Genomic DNA, 23,224 nt, shown 5'->3' on the forward strand with positions numbered 1-23,224 from the left:
AGGTTTTACTAGTTCTAAGTTCTAGGGGACTAATGACCTCAGCAGTTGAGTCCCATAGTGCTCAGAGCCATTTGAACCATTTGAAAACATTATTTTCTCATTAGTTCACATTCATTTAATAAAATACCAGAAAGTTAGGGAAATAAACAGTTGTTGTGTTCTTTAATTAAATATAGGACTATATACACTGTGCCTCGTTATAAACTTAACTTTAAGAATTGAAGCAGTAAATGGAATCTTTCTGGTGTAACCAAAATTCGACAGCCCAGTTCTAATACAAACAATGACTGACTGACTTGCATTAAGTTTCTACTTGTGTTCTCCTGAGAAAAGCGTCTGGTTGCTGCAGAGGTTGCCTCGTCACATTCTGTGCTCATTATTCAAGATGCTTAGTGACAGCCCAGAGGTTCTTTGGCAAACAGCAACGAGAAACATCTTTAAACACGCTGGTTAAAGAAATAAATGTCCTCACTTGTTCGCCTTTTTCTATCGCTTAGCAGAAGATTCATTTTTGATACAACCTCTTTGGATTTAATTTAATACTTTAGGAGGAATTTTGAAATGCAGACGCAGCTCTTTCAATAGATCGCTTTGTGATTAGGCAAGGGTGACGTGGTCTGTCATATCTTTAGTTGTCGTCAAATAACTCGCAGCTGATCTACGAGGAACAGCCAGTTTGTTGTCAGTGTTAACGAGTTGGCGGTTGTTTCAGGGGGGAGCCGCGCTACGGCCCCGCTGCTGGTGGCGCTGGCGGTGTGGGTGGGGAGCGCAGCGGAAGACGGCGGCTGTCCGCTGCCGCAGGTGCAGTGCCCACGCCGCGGCGTTCACGGTTTCGGGCCGCCACGGACCCGGGGCTCCTGGACCTCCGCAACGAAGGTCGTCAACACCACGGACCGCCTCGAGCTGCAGGGCCTCGTCCTTGGGCCCAGCTGGGTTAGTCGCTGCTCTCTCTTACGTCTTCTCCTTTGACACAGCCGCACGTGAAAGAGGTTGTTGTGTGCCTCGTGCATTATGCAGGCTGATTCAGCTGCCCCCTATCGCTGGGTTTTATGCATGCCGCAACACTTCAAGTACCATACACAACATTAACCTGTTAGTCCTACAGAAAAAAAGAATTGGACCTTTTTGTAGGAAATTTAATGTAGTTAAAGTTTGCAGTGGGATACGTTTTCGCTAGAGACTGTATTTCGAATTATGCAAGAAGAAGTAGAAAAGTGATCTTCAAAGGCATTTTTCTTGAATAATTCGAAAACTGTCGCCTGCAGCGAAAACGTATCCCAGTTCAAAATTTAACTACGTTAAATTTCGTACAGTAGGGTCCTGAAATCTGCTTTAACAAGACAGAGCGGATCAGGTTGTGGAAAGGAGCCAAGTTCAATTACTGTTAGTTGTACAAGAACACACACAACTTTATTGCCTCAAACCAATGCACAGTTTTCTCCTGTAAACAACAATGATCAATTCACGGCTGAGGACCCAAGTAACTTCTCCAGAATAGGTTTAAATAATTGCTTTTAAAACACCAGGATTTAGAGTAATGGCTGAAGGCCTTACTTAAATAAAATTACAATATCTTCTCGGCTAAAGGCCGAAATAATATTTCAGAGCAACTAACGAAATTCTTTAAAAGCAAATCATTTACAAATTCCGGCGAAAGGCCATATTAAGGAAAATTCAAGTTAATTCTTCGGCTGGAAGCCCAATAAAGAAATTTTCTTTACATAATAAAAGAGAGGCTTTAAAGATAAGCTTTTACACAGTACAACAGAAAACTTGAAGTACCTTGTCGGCTGGGGGCCCAAACAATTACTCAAGAGTAATTAAAGTCGACCTTAAGATAAACATTTACAGAACGCGGCTGAAGGTCGTTCCAAGAATTCAAGATAATTAAAGAGAAACGTTACAGACAAGGATTTACATATTAAAGCCACAGATTCTGAAACAAACTCGGCTGAAGGCCTAAATACAGAGCAACAAGAATGTTAAATAAAACATTGCTGAAGGCCTAATCTTAAAATAGTTGTCATGAAGTTCGGCTGAAGGCCATACACTAAACATAAAACAAACAACATTAATACACGGTCGAAGGCCTGGCACAGTACCTGCAAGCAAATAAAACGATAATCGCAAACAACAAATGGTGGTGCTCAGAAGTGTTGTAAGGGTCGGCCTGGGGAGGAAACTCTAACCACAGTTTGGGTGGGACAGGCAGCCAAGCGTAACACTGAACAATCAGGTGGCAACATGACCTAGGGACGGCTGAGGAACCAACCAACAACCTTATCAATTCCCAAACACCGGACACACTCGCTGCTCCATTTTAACCGACCGACTGACCACTCCAGTACGCAGACAGCATTCATCCGCTCTGTGGAAATCACAGAAGCTACACACGGTTCCACGCGAACACACTTGAGCAAGAACCCGAACAGTCGTAAAAGCAATCGCTGTGGAACAACAAGGACGGGTGAATTGGACACACAGAGAGTTTCCACAAGCGGTCGGCGACCAAATACACGTCATCCGATGAGACGACTGACCGAACGACCAACCCAGGTCGTTCCCATTGAAGTTACGTGGAAAGGTAACTCTTGCCCATTGGGCACGACATCTCTGCACAAGGAAGGAACCGACCCACGTCCGGCACGATGACCAAGTGACGAGGCCCAGAAACGGTCAAAAGACCCAATACACATCGCCCGATGAGACGACCAACCGAACGACCAACAACGGTCGTCCCGCTCCAATCTCCTTCCGTCGGACAGCTCATGTGTGTAGCCAGCGGTCGGCGAGCACTGGCTGTCCGCACCTCACTGGCGCTCCGTTGCCGACTCACTGCTGCTGCGTCCCGACTTCACTGCTGCTGATCGTCGACTGAGCTCCCAGCCCCACTCCAGACACACGACGACCCGGAAATACTATCGATCGCTCCAGAGATAGTACGACAGTGCACTTATCGATAGGCGCTTCTACTGCCACTCACGGGCAGGTAAGGCAAGAAGTTAGTGACGCCAGTAAATGGAATAGGAAAACGAGGTGGCAGTACCGTAATAGAAGATGACAAACAATAAATGGAGTGAACACGAGCCACGCACGGCTCAGGTCTCTTGTATTCTTTCTATAGGATTAATAGTTTGTGCATAGCAACCGAGAGAATATGAAGATCTCGTGTGTTGTTTTTGAAGGTGTTGCAGGTTGCACAGAACCCGGAAGTAGGGGCAGCTGAATCACCCTGTATGTCTTTTAACACTGTTGGATATTTAGCTTTTGTGGAAAATGTACATCAGTCAGAGTCATTTAGCACATGTTCTGTCGTCGTTGTAGTCTTCTAACTGTACCGTATGGTCTGGAGCTGATCTCTCTGATACCCTTGTCAATGAGATCGCACGTTTATTACAGGGAGATATTGAACATCGAGTCACGCCACGTGTTATAGTAAGTTGAACTCTAGAAAAACTGTTCATGTGAAGAGGGTTCCTCGACGTCCTTGTCCACCGAAAGGCAACTCGGTGTCTCAGCCACAGTTGTTACCGGGAACCCAACCACACTGCATGCTTTGAGTTGCCGCCACCCAGCACAGCAACTTTCTGTTCTGAGAACCTTAGTGCATTGAGCGGAAACTATTTCAGTTGCTCAAAAGTTACCAAAAAAACTTAACAACTTACAGAGTTTTCACAGAGAAAAGCTACAAAAACCAAAAAATTTCCCATACTATTTCACCAAAGCCTCGTAAGTTGAGGGCTCCCAAGGAGGACAAAAAGAAGCTTGCGGTTCTGCCATTCTCTGGTTCAGCGACAGGAAAGACTAACCGTCTCCTAAAGATGCATTAAGTCGATTGTCTTCAGGTTTCCAGCAAAACTTCGACGACTTGTGACACCTGTGAAACATGATATAAGCCTGGGAACAGCAGGAACATACGCCATACCGTGTGGGTATGCACAGTTTTATGTTAAAAAGGCCGTGCGTACTATTGAACAGCGCCGTGTACAACATGAGAGACGTTTTCGCCCATGGTATTCTGAAAAATCAGTGGTAGCAAAGCATGCTCTGGGAAACGGACACCGAGTTGCATTCGAGGAAACATTTATTATGATACACATAGTTCCTGGGGATTCATCACAGAAGAAGCGATTGAGATCAGAAAACACCCTCAGTAACGACAGCGGTTTGCAGTTAAACACAGCTTCGGACCCCGTGATCGGCAGGATGAAGCGGACGTGACAGTTTTGCAACCAAAACGTTTCCTTTTATGGCGCTGGACTGGGCACCAGTCGACGTCAGAGACTGTAGCGCCGCTATATAAGGACGGCAGCAACAACCACACAACACTGATTAGTTGACAATAGCTGAAGAGTACTCGGTCGAAAGCTCGTAGGTTTTAAACCACTTGAAGAGGCTTGAAGCCCGATCTATTTTATTAGGAGTCTGGTTTGTTTAATCCAACCACCTTGATCAGTATTACAAGTGAATGACCTGATTCCTACCTATACCATAGCTGACACCTTCTGCTTCATGAATCCCTTCATTACGTGTCGGGGAGGAAGCAAATTATAACACTGTGTGCTACTTTTTTGTTGTAGTACAGTCAACGAAGGAATCTTAGGGGGAAAATCGTGTAGTCACAAATATTTACACTGCACTTTACTAAACATCCAGACCGGTGGAATGGGAGCTTTGGAGTGGAGTGGGTTTAAATGTCACTCTTTAATGTTCTTCTAGAATACCTTGAAAACCGCTGCTTCTAGCGAAAATGTCTCCCAGTATAAAATTAAACTACTTTAAATTTCGTGCAAAAAATAGTCCCATTTATTTTTTCTCTAGTAATAACAGTTTCCGCATTCAGGGGACAAAAATGTCGAAGATTAGTAAAAATGATGTTCTAACGATGTAAAAATATTTATCTTTAATTGAAGTGGGTTATAAACAAATATTAAATATGTGTAACACATATAAGTGAAGAAGAATCGTATCGAGAGGTAATCAGTATTCTTGGAATATAACAGGGTGGAGGAGGAGATGTATGGTGTAGAAGCACAAGGGAAGTTAGGTCGCCGGATTGTGTTCTTGCACTTCCCTCCTTCGTTGGCCTACAAACTGAAGGTCGAGCGGGTGATTTTCCACTACATTAAGTCACAAGAAGCAACAACGGTATGTTTCACGAAGTTATCGGACCTTCCACACCGCGTCCTATGAATCACTGGAGTGCCTCGGGAGTGTTTATTTTGCACAAAATGCGTTAACATTTTATGGAATGCCGATATGTGTTGCTAATAACATTGGCCCCGTTAATGCATGTGGACATAATCTACATAAATGTATTCACGCTGTTCTACCCTGCCAGAGGAGAAACTGATTCTTAGTCATCCAGTACGGCAGCCGTAGTTCTCTTCCGGTAAAGGCAACTTGCCCCTCTACCAGACTATACCTCCCTAGCATTTATGTCCAATTCTCTTATGCCAATAAACAAAATAACTTCACTAAGCTCGTGTTTTTATAACAGAATTATTTTCACTTTATTTAGTGAGTCCTTATTTGCCGCACAGGATGACTACGAATCAGTTCCTCCTCTATCTGTGTAGAGCAGTATACAGGCATTTATGTAGATTTTATACATATGCATTACCTGGGATAATGTTATGAATAACTCCTACCTACGGCTTTGACGCAGTGGTAACACCGGTTCCCGTCAGATCACCGAAATTAAGCGCTGTCGGGCTGGGCTAGCACTTGGATAGGTGACCATCTGGTCTGCCAAGCGCTTTTGGCAAGCAGAGTGCACTCAACCCTTGTGAGGCAAACCGAGGAGCTACTCGGTTGAGAAGTAGCGGCTCCTGTCTCGTAAACTGACATACGGCCGGGAGAGCGGTGTGCTGACCACATGACCCTCCATATCCGCATCCAGTGACGCCTGTGCGCCGGGGATGACACTGCGGCCGGTCGGTAACTTGGCCCTTCATGGCCTGTTTCGGCGGAGTTAAGATTTTTATATCTGCTTTCCATGAGGTGTTAACGAATTTTGTGGGGGATAAACACTTTTAGTATATGTTTCCGCACTGCTTGGCCAGTGATTCTTGAGGCATGCTGTGGAGGATCGGGGTAACTTTGTGAGACATCCTATAGTGTCTTCTTGTGACGTGGAGGAGTAAATAGGGTGGAGAATTACCTCATCGGTCTTCAGTTTGCAGACCTGTGATGGAAGGAACTGCATGACAACATTCCAGTGACCAACCATCCACCTTCACTCGTACCTGCACCCTCCACCTCCACCCTGTTACACACACCAGAACACAATTTATTCCTTAATGCGGCTCTACTGTGTTTAACATATGATAATAACACACTTTGTTTAAATATGAACCTTATTTTGATATCGTTAAAATATTATTTTTACAATCTGCTACATTTGTATCTCTTGAACGCGGAAAATATTAGTTCTAGAGAAAAATGAATAGGACTTTTTATATAGGAAATTTACAGTACTTTAATTTTGTATCGGGAAACATTTTCGCTAGAAGCAGCGGTCTTCTAGTTACTCGAGAAGTATATAAAAATGTGACCTTCAAAACCCATCTCCATCTCAACGCTTGCAGCTCACCGGTCAGGGTTTTCAGGATTTTGCTCAGGACGCTCCCTCTTATCAGTGAGAGAAAATATGCAACTTCACGATTTTCCCCCAATCGACCTTTCTCGTCTTCGTTGACTGGGCTATTGTTGTTATTACACTCCTGGAAATTGAAATAAGAACACCGTGAATTCATTGTCCCAGGAAGGGGAAACTTTATTGACACATTCCTGGGGTCAGATACATCACATGATCACACCGACAGAACCACAGGCACATAGACACAGGCAACAGAGCATGCACAATGTCGGCACTAGTACAGTGTATATCCACCTTTCGCAGCAATGCAGGCTGCTATTCTCCCATGGAGACGATCGTAGAGATGCTGGATGTAGTCCTGTGGAACGGCTTGCCATGCCATTTCCACCTGGCGCCTCAGTTGGACCAGCGTTCGTGCTGGACGTGCAGACCGCGTGAGACGACGCTTCATCCAGTCCCAAACATGCTCAATGGGGGACAGATCCGGAGATCTTGCTGGCCAGGGTAGTTGACTTACACCTTCTAGAGCACGTTGGGTTGCACGGGATACATGCGGACGTGCATTGTCCTGTTGGAACAGCAAGTTCCCTTGCCGGTCTAGGAATGGTAGAACGATGGGTTCGATGACGGTTTGGATGTACCGTGCACTATTCAGTGTCCCCTCGACGATCACCAATGGTGTACGGCCAGTGTAGGAGATCGCTCCCCACACCATGATGCCGGGTGTTGGCCCTGTGTGCCTCGGTCGTATGCAGTCCTGATTGTGGCGCTCACCTGCACGGCGCCAAACACGCATACGACCATCATTGGCACCAAGGCAGAAGCGACTCTCATCGCTGAAGACGACACGTCTCCATTCGTCCCTCCATTCACGCCTGTCGCGACACCACTGGAGGCGGGCTGCACGATGTTGGGGCGTGAGCGGAAGACGGCCTAACGGTGTGCGGGACCGTAGCCCAGCTTCATGGAGACGGTTGCGAATGGTCCTCGCCGATACCCCAGGAGCAACAGTGTCCCTAATTTGCTGGGAAGTGGCGGTGCGGTCCCCTACGGCACTGCGTAGGATCCTACGGTCTTGGCGTGCATCCGTGCGTCGCTGCGGTCCGGTCCCAGGTCGACGGGCACGTGCACCTTCCGCCGACCACTGGCGACAACATCGATGTACTGTGGAGACCTCACGTCCCACGTGTTGAGCAATTCGGCGGTACGTCCACCCGGCCTCCCGCATGCCCACTATACGCCCTCGCTCAAAGTCCGTCAACTGCACATACGGTTCACGTCCACGCTGTCGCGGCATGCTACCAGTGTTAAAGACTGCGATGGAACTCCGTATGCCACGGCAAACTGGCTGACACTGACGGCGGCGGTTCACAAATGCTGCGCAGCTGGCGCCATTCGACGGCCAACACCGCGGGTCCTGGTGTGTCCGCTGTGCCGTGCGTGTGATCATTGCTTGTACAGCCCTCTCGCAGTGTCCGGAGCAAGTATGGTGGGTCTGACACACCGGTGTCAATGTGTTCTTTTTTCCATTTCCAGGAGTGTATTTCAATAATATGGTTAGTTTTCTGTGTTTAACTAGCGAGAGAAACACACGTCTCTTTTAAAACATTTTCTAATTTTTTTACCGATCTATAGTGAAACTGCTTTCTCCATTTGATTGAATGTCATCTCAGGTAGATCCAAAGTGTTAGGTTTCCATAGAAAGCAAAAACAAGTTCCCTTCTGCATAGATGACCACAGCTAATATTTCACACCTTAAAGATATGGTATGGCTTCCATTTCAATTACTGATTCCTACGACTTTCTCAGATTTTCTATTTCGGTTTTCTTCACGGTGTATCTTAAAGGAACTGCAAACCGATAGTTATCATGATGTCTTCATCGACTATTAGAATGTCTGGCCTCCGGTAGTAAATTGCTTCACCAGTCATCACTTTTTATTCAAATCAGTAGGTGTAGTTTAGAAGACAACGCAGAAGTAGGAAGAAGGAGAACAGTATACAATTAAAATGGTAATGTGTTCTCTCAGATACCCACGTCTTATAAATAGCCACTGTTGTCGTAATTTTCTAACTCGTTACGTGTAACCATGTTGGAGGTTTCTGCAAGGATGATACAGGTGGTCATTAGGTGTTTTACTGACGCACCTGGTTACACGCATCTGCATCTTTAGGACACACTTCCCGTAGTTCCGTTTTCTTTTCGCTGGCTGTGCATGCCACAGTAGGTGTATACTGGAGAGTTTAACTAATCTTATAGCGGACGGCCGATAAACACCGCCGGACCACGATAATGAAGCATTTTGGCCAACCTGAAGTCCTTCTAGAAAGCAGGGGAACTTAACACGTCAGACCTTTTGTTTCGTAGCGCTGCTTAATCTTGGGCACCTGAGCTTCGGATGATTGTGAGAACAAATGAGGCATACTTGTCATCAACCAGCACTACTTGTTCCATTTTCAGCTTATAGAAATATCTATATCATTTTATTTTCCACACTCCCACAAAACTTAAAGACGTAGACTTGTCAATGTTCACTTTTCTTTCGTGAAAAATGAAGTGTTTCAATTAAGGCATTCAAGCAATAAAAAGTTTCACTGTATTGAACATACACATAGAAATGGCGTGAAGACCCCACCATGTCAGTAAATGTTAGCGATATACACCTGTACACTACAAACATCTTTTCCATTATTATAACTTTTACTATTGTGCAAATCACTCCTTACAAACTTTCTGTTATGTGTCTTTTAAAGATGAATACGTCTTACTAAACTGCTTATGTAGATTTGATCTGTAGTTCACTTGATTCGTATCGAGTTTCATGACTACGTGATAGTATGCATAATAAATGCAAATGTATCGATCCATTTGGTACTCACTGCCTCTTTGGCCGGCTTAGTAGGTGACATCCAGGCTGTACTTGATAGTAATTCAGCCAAAACAATTCTGGATCGTGACTGAGTGTGAGCCGGATAAGATGGGTGTGACAGTAACTGTTTCGAGTGACCGAGTGGGAGGTCGTATGGAACCGTTCCCAACACTGCCAGCTAGCGTAATTTCACGCCAATTTACAGAGGCTCCCTGCCAAGTATTTTGCCCGAAAGTTGTTTCACTTTCTCTCTTTTAATTAAATTTATTTTGTATCAAGTATTTTGCCCGAAACTTATTTCACTTTCTCTCTATTAATTTAATTTATTTTGTACCTACTATCAGGTGTGATAAGGACCTCCGTAACGACGGCAACAGACATTTCATGGAGACAACTCTGAAATAGGGAAACAGACGCTCTTTGACTGCTGACTGACTCATCCTCCTCTGTCGTTGATAACCTACTCGCTAGTGTTTTGTTTCTAGTTTTCCTTCTGTTGGCTAGTTCTCATTTGCCCCATTACCGTCCATATCCATATTTAGAAGGCATTATTCTGTCTGGCAATTTGTAAGGCGCCCATTAAGGTACTAGCTTCTTCATACTGGTTGCTGATATGGAAATGGAAATGAAGTGCCATGCTTCTTAACAGAGCTTAGGGGAACATTGCGGGAGACCCGCACCGCCGTACTAGGCAAGGTCCTAATTGAGGTGGTTTGCCGTTGCCTTCCTCCGACCGTAATGGGGATGAATGATGATGATGAAGACGACACAACAACACCCAGTCATCTCGAGGGAGGTGAAAGTCTCTGACCCCGCCGGGAAACGAATCTGGGACCCCAAGCTCGGGAAGCGAGAACGCTACCGCGAGACCACCGGCGCAGACGGTTACTGATATATTATTATTATTATTATTATTATTCAGACTGATATTGTCCATTTGGCATTCGGTAATTCATTATTTTATTATTGTGATTTAGTATGACTACATATGAGGGGCTGAGAGCACCGTGCTGAAGCATACTGGGTAAATGCCTGCCAAAGTTAAATCGTTATTTATAAATTACGCGAGTTCCTGTCATATGTTTTTTATAATTATCTCTGGTCCGTGTATATATATAAGTATGGATTGAGATTGCAGTGCTTCTGCATTATTTTTTATAATGCATTAAAATAATTATACTGCTTGCATAGTAAAACGTTTTAGAGTGAATCAGGTACAAGTGCAAAAACATTTTCTTTGCTGTGCTATATTTTCAAGATTCTTTTTGGTACAACACTCTGATGCTCACAATACAAGTTCATTACAAAACAAAAGAACCAGTATGCAGTTCGTGCAAAATTAACACAATAAGCTGAAAAATAGGTAAATACAAAATACAATAGAAATATCATTTCGAAAATATGTTGGTGGTGTTCCAACACGTACGAAACGTTATTCACTGTCATTTGCGATAATCATCTCACAGTCAGTTCCCTAATGTAGAATCAAAGTCGTATCCTTCCGTGGATCTCTTGAAGAACGTCCTTCTCGGGCAACACCTGTAATACTGTACCGCCGTGTTGCGCATTTCTCAGCCTTCCTTGCCCCTTGTTTGAACCACGTCCTTTTGTTTCTCCACTCCCTCTTCTTATACCGAAGGAAACTGTTGTCTGTGAATGGAATAATTTGCTGTAGATTCATGGTGTAATTCTTCATTTGCTGGATGTTTTTCCCACTTCTCAAATTTTATTTCATTCTCATTTTGATGCAATGGGTGCAGAAGGGGTATTTATTGGCGATCAGTATTGCGCCTCCTGAAATCCGCTTCAACAAACTGAAGAACAGGTTTGAGTGAATACTTTAACTGCACCGTTACAGGATTTTCCCTGCTGATTCTGATCCTACAAATATTCTATCATTGTATTCTGTTTTCTTGATTGTCTTTAAAAACCTTATTCTCTGCTATGGCATCCATAGCTTTAATTGAAAGAAAGTCTTCTGTTTTCATTCCCACAACGGAAAACTTTAGGCTGACCTTCTTCACTGCTTCCATTCATATGTCTCTTTGCACTACCACATTCCATGTACGTATGGCCAGGTTCAAGGAGCAAGTGATCTGTAACGTCAATATGCCGGTTTTGCGTCAAGATGTGTAGCAACAGTTTCAGGACAGGGCCTCATTAAGAATGCATTAAATATTACTATAAGTAAAAAGCATACAAGGTAGGCTACTGCACTACTTCAAAGAATGCAAATCTGAAGCTTCATTAAATATAGCAGTAAGTATCCTTTCGTCCGCCATTTTACTTGTGCTAGTTGTATTCTAAATGCAGCTCAATCATTGGCTTAGAACCTGAATTCTATGATCAAAGAGTGCAAAACTATGCGGGCAACCATTGGTAGTTCTTTTCCTGTGAAGAGATCCACCCTTTAGCTTTACAAAAGTGTGCTTAGATTGTTTTCGTATGAAATGTCCCTTGTACCACTTGTACTCTAATCCCCCACCCCCATATTTAATGAATTTATTAATAATGTGCCATTGACAGTGAGGTTGAAGTGAATGAAGTGGTACGCCTGTCCACAGGACGTGCCAAACTTACCCCAGTTGCGACTGCTTCGCCTGAAGCGATGCCGGCTGCATTCACTACTGAATTCGACCCTTGCTGGTGCACCCGGTCTGCGGCTGGTGGATCTCGAGCACAACTTGCTGCGAATAGTAGCTCCTGGAGCGTTCCGGCCCGTTTCCAGGCTGGAGCACCTCTCACTACGCAGGAACCAACTCACTGCGCTGCCGCCAGATGTCTTCGAGGCCAACGGCAACCTCGTATCGCTCGTTCTGGACTCTAACAGACTGGAGGCTCTACCTGCATCTCTCACAACAGCCTCGAGATCGCTGAGGTACTTGTACCTCAAGGACAATATGATTCGGCACCTGAGTGCCTCTGTCTTTAGTAAGCTCACGAACTTACGACTGTTGGACGTGAGGGGCAACCCCCTGCTGCAGTTCAGCACCAATTCCTTCATAATGATGCTGCAGCTCAAGCACTTGTCGCTCTCTGTTTACGACTTTGGGCTCCTTCGCCTTCTGCGGGATTTGGTTTCGCTAAGTATCGAAGGCAGTGGTGTCAAACAATTCGGATATCAAGCTTTCGACGAATTCACACAGCTGAACAAGCTTTCGCTGTCTAACAATGAGCTGTTCAGCGTGGAAACTAGAACTTTCAATCATCTGACGAAGCTCCAGGTCCTCGACCTGAACAGCAATAAAATTGAAAACATCACGCGTTCCCCGTTCTACATGCTGTCGAATCTTTACTCTCTGAATCTCGCCAACAATAGCGTCACGAGGCTTTTCAGCAGTTCGTTTAAAGGTCTAGGTAATTTGCGGGAGCTGAACGTGTCGCGGAACAGGATAAACTGGATCAGCGCGAACGCTTTCGAGGCGCTGGGGAGGCTGTCGGTGCTGGACCTGTCGTACAACCGGCTGGAGAGCCTGGCGGCGGAGGCGCTGGCGCCGCTGCGGCGCCTGCGGATGCTGTCGCTGAGGGGGAACCTGCTGGCCACGCCGGCGCTCGTGTCTGCCCTGCCGCCGTTGCCCGCGCTGCAGCAGCTGGACGCGTCGCTCAACGCGCTGGCGGAGCTGCGCGCAGACCAGTGGCGGTCGCTGGCGGCCCGCCTGCCGGCGCTCTGCCGCCTCGACGTGGCGGGCAACGCGCTGCACCGGCTGGAGCCGGCAGTCGCACGGTGCCTGCGCCACTGGGCCACCGCCGCCGAGCTGCGCCTCGGCCCGCGCTGCGTATGTGGCGCCCAGCCGCCTCCGTGGCTGGCGGACATCGGCCTCACCTGTCCGTCTGACCCGGAGTGTCTCATGGACCCACAGATTGCCGTGAGTTTCATTCCGTCGTAACTTTATGAAACATTGTTGGAGAACAGCGATCTTTATAGTCATAAAATTACTTAAGGGGAGTTGGAACGGAAATTTTTTTTCACATTTTCGGATTTTTATTTCTTTATAAAATTTGCAATTTTCCGAATAAAATTATATGTATAATAAAATATTATATATATTGTATTATATAATAAAATTAAATATACCGGGTGATCAAAAAGTCAGTATAAATTTGAAAACTTAATAAACCACGGAATAATGTAGATAGAGAGACAAAAATTGACACACATGCTTGGAATGACATGGAGTTTTATTAGAACCAAAAAAAAAAAAAAAAGTCCACAAAATATCCGACAGATGCTCGTCGTTTGGTGATGATCGTGTGCTAAGCCGCCACTTTCGTCATGCTTCGTGTCCCAGGTCCCCAGACCTCAAAAAAGTTTCAAATGGCTCTGAGCACCATGGGACTTAACTTCTGAGGTCATCAGTCCCCTACAACTTAGAACTACTTAAAGCTAACTAACCTGAGGACATCACACACATCCATGCCCGTGGCAGGATAAGAACCTGCGACCGTAGCGGTCGCGCAGTTCCAGACTGTAGCGCCTAGAACTGCTCTCCCACCCCCAAACCTCAGTCCGTGCGATTATTGGCTTTGGGGTTACCTGAAGTCGCAAGTGTATAATGATCGACCGACATCTCTAGGGATACTGAAAGACAACATCCGACGTCAAAGCTTCACCATAACTCCGGACATGCTTTACAGTGCTGTTCGCAACATTATTCCTCGACTACAGCTATTGTTGAGGAATGATGGTGCACATATTGAGCATTTCCCGTAAAGAATATCATCTTTGCTCCGTCTTACTTTGTTATGCTAATTATCGCTATTCTGATCAGATGAAGCGCCATCTATCGGACATTTTTTGAACTTTTGTAATTTTTTTGGTTCTAATAAAACCCCATGTCACTCCAAGCATGTGTGTCAAATATATATATATATATATATATAAAATGTTAAAATTTTTACCTGCATTACTTCAAGATCTAATAAAATCAGTAATTTTTTATATGGAAGGCTGTGGATTGCTGTGTTACAAAGGTCATGTCCAGAAGATGATGGACACCAGGTTGAGGAAGTTGAAACAAAGTCTGAGAGGCTAGAAACTTTCTGATGGTAAAACTATAAGAGGCATGCTGACAGACAAAATGTTTGATGAACTACAGCAGTATTGTGGGGCGGCCGTTAGAAATAATACTGAGGATTTGTTGAAAATGAAGCAGGCAGTATGGGCTACATTCTTCCACAGACTGTCAGTTGATGAAAAACCAGCACACCATCTTTGCCCTCCTGGACCTGATTCGTGGTGCAATTACCGTAATGTCCAGAGTTCAAACAGCTCATACAGCCATAAACATTCCATCCCAGATGCAGTCATGGATATCATAAAACCTATTTACAGAGACCTGGCAAATACTGAATTACTGAGGAAGTGTCTGTATGGTAAGACTCAAAAGTGAGTCGTTCAATAATCTTATATGGACTCGCTTAGCAAAACATGTTTTTGTTGGAATGAAGACACTAAAGTGGGGGTCAGTGATGCTGTTATTGCTTTTAATTATGGCAACATTGGCGGGATGAAAGGGCTACAGCATATGGAAATTAATTCTGGAGCAAATTGCATCACCAGAACTTGAATGGATGGACAAGGTTCTCACTGATAAAGCAGTGTATGCAGCACAGTTGGCCACTAAGGAGTCCAGAAAGAATAAAAGAAGAAAAAACTTGGAAAAAGATCAAGAGGATGATATACAGTATGGTGTAGGGTGCTCCTGAGTGATTAAAAATAAAAAATTAACATATATTAAGTGAGTTACAGTCTTTCGAAACTTTAGGAACCATTCCTGAAAATTTGCATTTTCTGTTGCATTTTTCCCTAAGTCTCAGAAACTGCTTGGAGTAGAGTATCCAAATTTTCAGGAAGTACTAACATACATATCCTGAGTCTACTGAACTAAAAGAAGAACATCATGTTGTTTATAATTAAAATTATTTAGGCTAACGTACAAAACAATTACGCATAATTTTAACAGTGTAATTAAAAAATTGTATTTCCGAATGCAGTGGGTGAAATGCAATTATTGTACTTCAGTAAACTCAGATCATACAGTTTAATGTTCTGTAAAAGTTTATTATCAACGGCTACTGGGGATCCTGAAATCCAGGGAAGCCAAGTCACTAAATTTAACATTTTCGGGATAGGGCGTTCCAACTCCCCTTAAAAGCTGTCGTGATCACAGCCGGTGTTAACTTCTGATAGGTTTCGGCCTAACAAAAGTAAAAGTGAGTCAAAGTGCAATATTACATAGACTAGTCAATGATGTAAAAGTATACTTTAAAACGATGCATCATTATCCATCTGGATGATAGCGATGGCGCCTGACCGTCTTTGGAGTCATCACTCACTGGAACTGATACTGATGGGTAAGCACCGACGAATTATATAGGGTAGAGAGTGGGCGCTCCAGTCTTATACAAGTACATCTTCCACGACTGACAGAAATATCAACCTCGATGTATCCATGAAAACGGTGCCCTAATACGTTATTACAGCGACCAAGAGATGGCACACATATTCAACGATGCATTTAGTTTTTCCTAGTGTTTTTTAAGGCTTTAAATGATTGAATACTAATACAAATAAATCAATACGCCATACATTTGGTTTTATTACGAATAAATAGCAGTAGCTATAGAATTAGCGATCTTACAGTGCTAATTATTTCCTCCAGACGTCCCTCTGGACCTCAGTTAACGAATTACACTAACTTTTAATGTATTTTACCAGGTTGGCTATAACACAGATTATAAAACATAAATGAATATAAACTCGTTTCTTGATTAGTTAAATTTGAAAGATAAATATTTAAAAAATGAAGACCCAAAACGATATGGAAGTCGTTCCCCATTGGCTTACGGCGATACCTTAGGCTCTGAAGCGCCCTCTCTCTACCTTATATAACTCGTGGCTGCTTACCCGTCAGTTGCAGTGAATGATGACTCCACAGCGGCTCAGGGGCCATCGCCGTCATGCAGATGGGTAATGATACACCGTTTTAGAGTATACTTTTACATCACTGACTACTTTATGAAATATTGCACTTTTACTTTTGTTATTACAGTGCAAACTGATGATGGCCAGTAATTAAATGGCCGAAACCGGTCCGAAGTTAACATCGGCTGCGATCAAGACTGGTTTTAAATAATTTTACGTTTCGTCACTTGCAGCATACAGGTGGCCGATAGATGAGGCACCACACTTCTAGTCTTTGAAATTAGTTATAGCATTCTAGATTGCAAGCACGTTTATTGGAAGGTGAATCGTTTCGATCATCGCATGACCGTCTTCAGACTTACAACAGTATTGAGGGAGAATAGCTGTGCACGTTGCAGCCAACTGCATTGAATGGAGCTACTGAGCTATGCCACGCTACGGACGTCATCGACGTGCGCATTATCGTGATAATGCACCAGAGCAAGAGTCGCTAAAAAGGAGTTGACGGCCCATGTGTATTTGTTGGCCGTAATTTAAATTTTAGTATTGTTAAGAATGATACCTTCAGTCATGGTAACGTTTGTTTACTGTTGCTATTGTAAAAACTGGTAGTAGTGTTCCTGCCGCTGTTGGGTTGGATAAATTTCGGTTCCCTGCTTTATGCACAGCCCTTGTTCATCTATATAGTTGTAGATCGGAAGATGATTATGTGGTGGTCTAAGACAACCACCTTTCAGTAAACGTGCCTCGCGATCTAGAGGGTTATAATTAATTTCAATGATTATACTATGCCGGCCGGGGTGGCCGAGCGGTTCTAGGCGCTACAGTCTGGAACCGCGCGACAGCTACGGTCGCAGGTTCGAATCCTGCCTCGGGCATGGATGTGTGTGATGTCCTTTAGGTTAGTTAGGTTTAAGTAGTTCAAAGTTCTAGGGAACTGATGACCTCAGATATTAAGTCCCATAGCGCTCAGAGCTTTTTGAACCATTTGATTATACTGTGCTCGCGGATTTCTCCAATAATATTTTCAAAAACCACACTTCTAAAACTGAAACCAGCGACTCAACAGAAATGTAAAGTCAATTACACTACCCGATCAAAAGTGTGCGGATTCCTAATATGGGATGTGTCCACATTTCACCTATGTAATGGCTTGAACTCTGCTGGGGACGCTTTCAGTGAGGTGTCTGAATGTCTGTGGAGGGAAGGCGGACCATTCTTCCTCGAGTACCGAAATCAGAGAGGTTTGTGATGTTGGGCTTTGGGGTCTGGAGCGAAGTCGACGTTGTGACTCAGAGGAGCTCTGCTGTTTTCATACCGGAACTCTGGCCAGGCCAGCCATCTCATAAATGTTGTAGTCCACAAACCATTGCCTCAAATTTGTTGCTTTGTGGGAGGGTGCATTGTCTTGCTGTTTCATCGTCTCCGAACTGTACCTCTATTGTATGCAGTGCACAATGCTCTAAAATGTGTTCATATCCTTCCCCAGTTTGCGTTTTCTTGATCGCCATACGGGGACCACACATTACCCACGGAAAACACGTCCACGCAGTAACACCACCTCTTCCGTATTTCACATTTACTACTTCACATGATGGCGGATTTTCCAGGCATTCGCCAAACCCAAGTCCTTCCATCGGATTGCCACAGCCTATAGGGTGATTCATCCGTCAAAATCATTCGTTTCCAGTCACCCATTGTCCAATGGCGTCGCTTTGACTGACTACAGAAATATGTGACTTATGAGAAGCTGTTATACCGTTATACCTCATTTTTTTAAATTCTCTGTGCACAGTCATTGTGCTAGCTGGACTACTGATATCACTTTGCAAGTCTCAATTGATTACTTCCGATGATTATATGCGATTTCCTTACAACCACCTACCGTAATGCCCTGTACGCCAGTGCATGAAGTCTGGTGGTCATCGTTCAGCTGTGATTGTTCCTTTGCGTTTCCACTTAAATCACAATCATCCTTGGGGAGCTTTAGAAGGGCTGAAATATTCGTGATGGCTTAGTTACTCAGATGACATTCACTAAACAGCCTACATTCGTGGCCACAGAGCTCTTCTCATAGACACATTCAACTGTTACTGTTTCTATGCTCACAACACAATGCTCTCCATTTCGTTTTATAGTGGGAGATATACCTCTCGGGACCGTTAGTAGCCAATTCTGCGTTACATACCGGTGTTTAAATACGTGTATCAGATAGCGTAGTACGATATTGGAGGAGAGTGGTACCTGTGAGGTTATTTTGCCAACATGGTGGCAAATTTAAAATTACACTAGAAAAAGAAACGTGCCTCCATTTGAGGATAGTATTATTTACGCTCGCGTTATGTCGAATTTTGTTCAGAAAGAGGCAAATGCTGCTGTTAACATACAAAGGCTACAGCATGTACTCCACCTGTTGTCCAGCGCATTGTTAGTTTTCATTGTTTGCCTAATCCATCCCTCATCGACTTTACTTAACACATACGTGGCAAGCATCAAGAATCCTATCTATATGATCTTCATCGCATGCACCATCAGACATTTGGTTGCGAGAAGTTATTATAAGTTTTGTTACTTTTTCCTCTCCCCCCTGTCCCCCTTCCCCCCCTCCCCCGCCGCCCACCAGCACCCTCAGATATAACTGTCACTGTTACTTTTAATGAGCCACAGAGCGCAAAATTGTAATAATGATAATAACGAAAATGTAACATTTTTATGACAACAATTACTATAAAAGGTTTAAAGTAATAATGATAATTGTTTAAGTGGCTGAATGGTACATTTCCTCAGAATAGAGTCATGACAAATGCAATTCAGAAAAAATAATAAGCTTCGGAAGTCGTTTATTCAAACATTGCAGAAAGGCATGTGATGTAATTAATTTAACAACTATAATAGTAACAAACTCTCAAGAAAGCGATAATGTCGTAATCTACACAATCGAAGTCTGCATTCACGATTACTTCTTTATTCTCCAAAAGTTATGTACGAAATTTGGAAACTGATCTACGTAAACATGTAAATACTGCTATTAAAATTTCTTTGGGAAGTTCATGAGCCCGATGAAAACCTCCATCCTCCTTCATGGATCCTCACCTGTAGACAACCTTCACATGCACCACAGACGGAAATCTAATCGACTTAAATCGAGTTGACGCCGCTGCCACTCTGCCGGACGTCATCAACCTATCGACCTCCGGGGAAACTGTATATCCAGGTATTCCCGCCCAGCTAGCAAGTAATGAGATGAGCGCCAACATGCCAAAAGAAAGGTGTAACTGTCCCGTCCTGAAACGGCAGCACGTCTTTACTTAACAACTGCGAAGCTGTGTACCTAGAACGAAGGAAGGCCCAAAAAGTCTATCAATCAGATCAAAATATCAAAGCGTTACATAAATGTTCAGAAGATGCTATACATAATGTTAAAACATTGGAGAAATAAAATTTCACTGAGGCTGCCAACAAAAATAAGTACTATTAAAAAAATTATAAAAAGCATAGTAGACTCGATTTAAACTTACTGTACGTGGCCAGAGAACTACGTACAGTGCTGCTACAACTGTAACAACTCTTACATGAAAGCTAGCTCCAAATAATGGTGCACACAGTCTGGCCGGTAACACAGTTACAGTCAATTAGCAATATCACAAGGCATTTCAAGATATCGACACAATTTGAAATTACTCCAAAGCGACTAAATGCTTACAAAAACTTCTGAAAATAGTGTAAACCTCGTATTCAAAGCGAACTTCTGTCAAAAACATTGCAAAGAAAAGTGAACCTTCCACAGAATCATCCAAAAGAAAGCCAATGCTGTAATACAAGAGCTCTAGAGGAAAATGTCTCAAGGGTTCGTTTAATTTATACACTGCCCAGTCATATTAATGCGACCATCTGTCAAAAGCCTTAATAACCATATTTTACAGGGCGGAAATGCAGGAAGAGAGTCAGTGAAGTTCTGACAGGGATATGGAGCCATGCCGACTCTGGTACCGTGGCGAAGTGTTCTACGTTTCTCCTTCGAGGATCGACGGCACCAACAGCCTGATCGAGGTGGTCCCACAGATTCGATTGGATTTAAATCCGGGGAGATTGGTGAGGGCAATCAGCGCAGTGCTCCTCGATCCACGCACGTACACTGTGAGCTGAGTGGCACTTTGCATTATGCTGCAAGTAGATGCTATCGTACCAAGGGGGAAAAAAACAACCCTGCATGTATGGATGGACATGGTCCCCAGTGATAAATGCATACTTGTGATGATTCACTGCGCTTTCCAGAATGACGAGATCGCCCACGGAATGCCACGAAAACATTCTCCAGACCATAACGCTTCCTTCTCCCATCTGGGCCCTTCCGACGAATGCTGCAAGGTGTTTGTTTTCATCCGTTTCACGTCGTATGCCATCTGTTCGATGGCTTAAAACGTGGCTCGTCTGAAACAGTCACCTGCTGCCACTCAGTGAACATCCGAATGTGGTACAGGCATATGAATTCAAACCTTCGTCGCCGATGAATTGTAGTCAGCTTGGCTACGTGAACCAGGCGCGTGCTTTGGAGGCCCATGAGCGGCAACCTCTTGGTACATCTGGTCGGTCAGCTGCTCAGAGGTTCCACGTCTGTTCGCCTGTACCCATCTCGACTGCCGTTGTTCACTCCTGTCACCTATGGTCCATTGTGCACCATAGTTGCCTAGACACCGGTTTCGTTTACCCCCATTTTGCCATGCCCGGTATAGTTGAACCACGGCCAGGTGAGAATGTTTTACAAACTTATCCGTTTCGGAAATGCCTCCAGTCTTGAGCCGAAAACCAATGATCATGCATGCACCTTTGGACGTCAGATAAGTCCCTCCGTTTCCGCATAACGACTACGAGTGCACCCTTTACATGGCCTCCACTGCCAGTGCTGCCCCCTTGTCGTCTTTGAGTGGTTATTGCACACTGAGGTGGAACACAGCCGGTGATCACATTAATGAGACTGGACCCTTTACATGCTCACATCACCTAGCAGTAGATACAGTAACGAAACTCGGTTCAGTGAATTACTATAGCACAGACGCACTGAGTAACTAATACGCGTGCTCAGAACCAGGGGTGATTCTATAACCAAATGTAGCATTTACGCAGTAATCAGTAGTCTAGCACTGACTAGAATCGTATGGATACAGAAATAACTCTGCTCTCTCCAATGAGCACCCTACCGATTGTACCAGTCAGATAATAGAGAATCACCGGCACCAAGAGTTTAGTGAAGCACTGTATGAAAACAAACTCATACAGATGATGGTGCTGCTCCGGCCGCTGTGGCCGAGCGGGTCTAGGCGCTTCAGTCCGGAACCGCGCTGCTGCTACGGTCACAGGTTCGAATCCTGCCTCGGACATGGATGTGTGTGATGTCCTTAGGTTAGTTAGGTTGTAAAGTATGTATGTAGAACTGTAAACGGATCCTGGCCAAGGCTCGACACACGTTACGCACCAAGAATAATGGAGATGCAACCCTTTTGCGCAATTTCTGGTTAAACCACCTCACAAGGAGTTGCAAATCAAAAAGATGGATATAAATTTAAAAATGACAGGGTCGCCACCAGCCCAAGTCCTTCCTAACAATTAAGAAATACCGAACTGGAAATTATCGGTCTAATTAAATTAAGAATTTAATTATAAGAATGCAATTTTTTTAAAGGAACTAACAACATGAACAGCATTGTATGTCGTACATCAGTGACCTTGTTTAATTACATGTGAATTCCTTAATTTTGAGACAGTACGCCGTTCACTTTGATTTTGCCTCCCATTTTTGTTCATCCCAAGCAAGCAGATTAACTTTAAAGGAAATCGGGGAATAGAATATTAATTTGAAAAGTGGCATCAATGAAAAGGATAAAGGACGCAGAATTTGTCTTTAACGTAGCACATTTATTTCATGACTGAATTTGATGCACATCTTATGAATACACATGACTGGTGCATGAATAAAAATTTAACTAAATTATTCGCCAAAACAATGGTAGAATAGCTCAATTAAAAAGGGAAAAAAACACACAAAAGAGAAGTGGGACATAATCTTTCAATCATTCCGTCTACATACCAACGACTGAAATAGTTCAGAGAGATACCTATCACCATTATGCTCATGCACTAGCTTGGAAAGAGGTTTACCCGATTCGGAAAGTTTTTGTAGAGTAGATATATGGCATGGAAACCGCACCTGCCGCTTACGAACGGCCGAACTTCAGCACGTGGTAAACTTGATTACGAGTTAACTGATCAGAAATTAGACAGTAAACCAAGCACAAATGTAGGAAATTTTAATGGTGCAATACAAGAATGATTTTTTGCCGCCACGAAATAAAATTAACTCGGCAAGGCAGAAACTCCCCCAACCGTTTCAGCTTACACATGGTCCGTTCAGAAACAAACTGTTACAAACATTTCCTCTATGCGCACGAAAAACTGATATTTTACTGAAATTACACATGAAACAATTAAACTGGTAATATGAAAACCTACTGCAGTGCAGTAGTAGACCAGAAGGGTCATCGATTACCACACGCGACGTACAAGACGAGCAAAAAGAAGCTATAGCATCTTCCACGAAAACATTGAAAATAAGAATAATAAAAATCACATTCACACGAAAACACTATTATTCTCACGTTCAACCGATGTTATACTGACTAGCTTTTCCTAAACATATTCACTGCTAGAAATTCCACACCATGATGTCCGAAAGGAACAAAGCAACTTTCGCACTTTTAATTTCAATCACCATCATGGCCGATTTTTTTTAACAAAATAATTATGCCACATTCAGAAAATACACTCCTGGAAA

At 43.7% G+C, this 23,224-nt stretch overlaps 1 protein-coding gene across 1 annotated transcript in view; it reads left to right on the top strand.

Moving 5' to 3' along the window:
• Nucleotides 1-23,224, top strand: part of LOC126235341 (insulin-like growth factor-binding protein complex acid labile subunit) — a 60,142-nt gene that overhangs the window by 23,377 nt on the left and 13,541 nt on the right. The window contains exons 2-3 of the mRNA XM_049944063.1: nt 713-933; nt 12,035-13,336. Of these exons, the coding sequence (XP_049800020.1) occupies nt 713-933; nt 12,035-13,336 (1,523 nt within the window). The remainder of the gene's footprint in view (nt 1-712; nt 934-12,034; nt 13,337-23,224) is intronic.

Source organism: Schistocerca nitens, chromosome 2 (assembly GCF_023898315.1).
Source record: "Schistocerca nitens isolate TAMUIC-IGC-003100 chromosome 2, iqSchNite1.1, whole genome shotgun sequence".
NCBI classification, from domain to species: Eukaryota; Metazoa; Arthropoda; class Insecta; order Orthoptera; family Acrididae; genus Schistocerca; species Schistocerca nitens.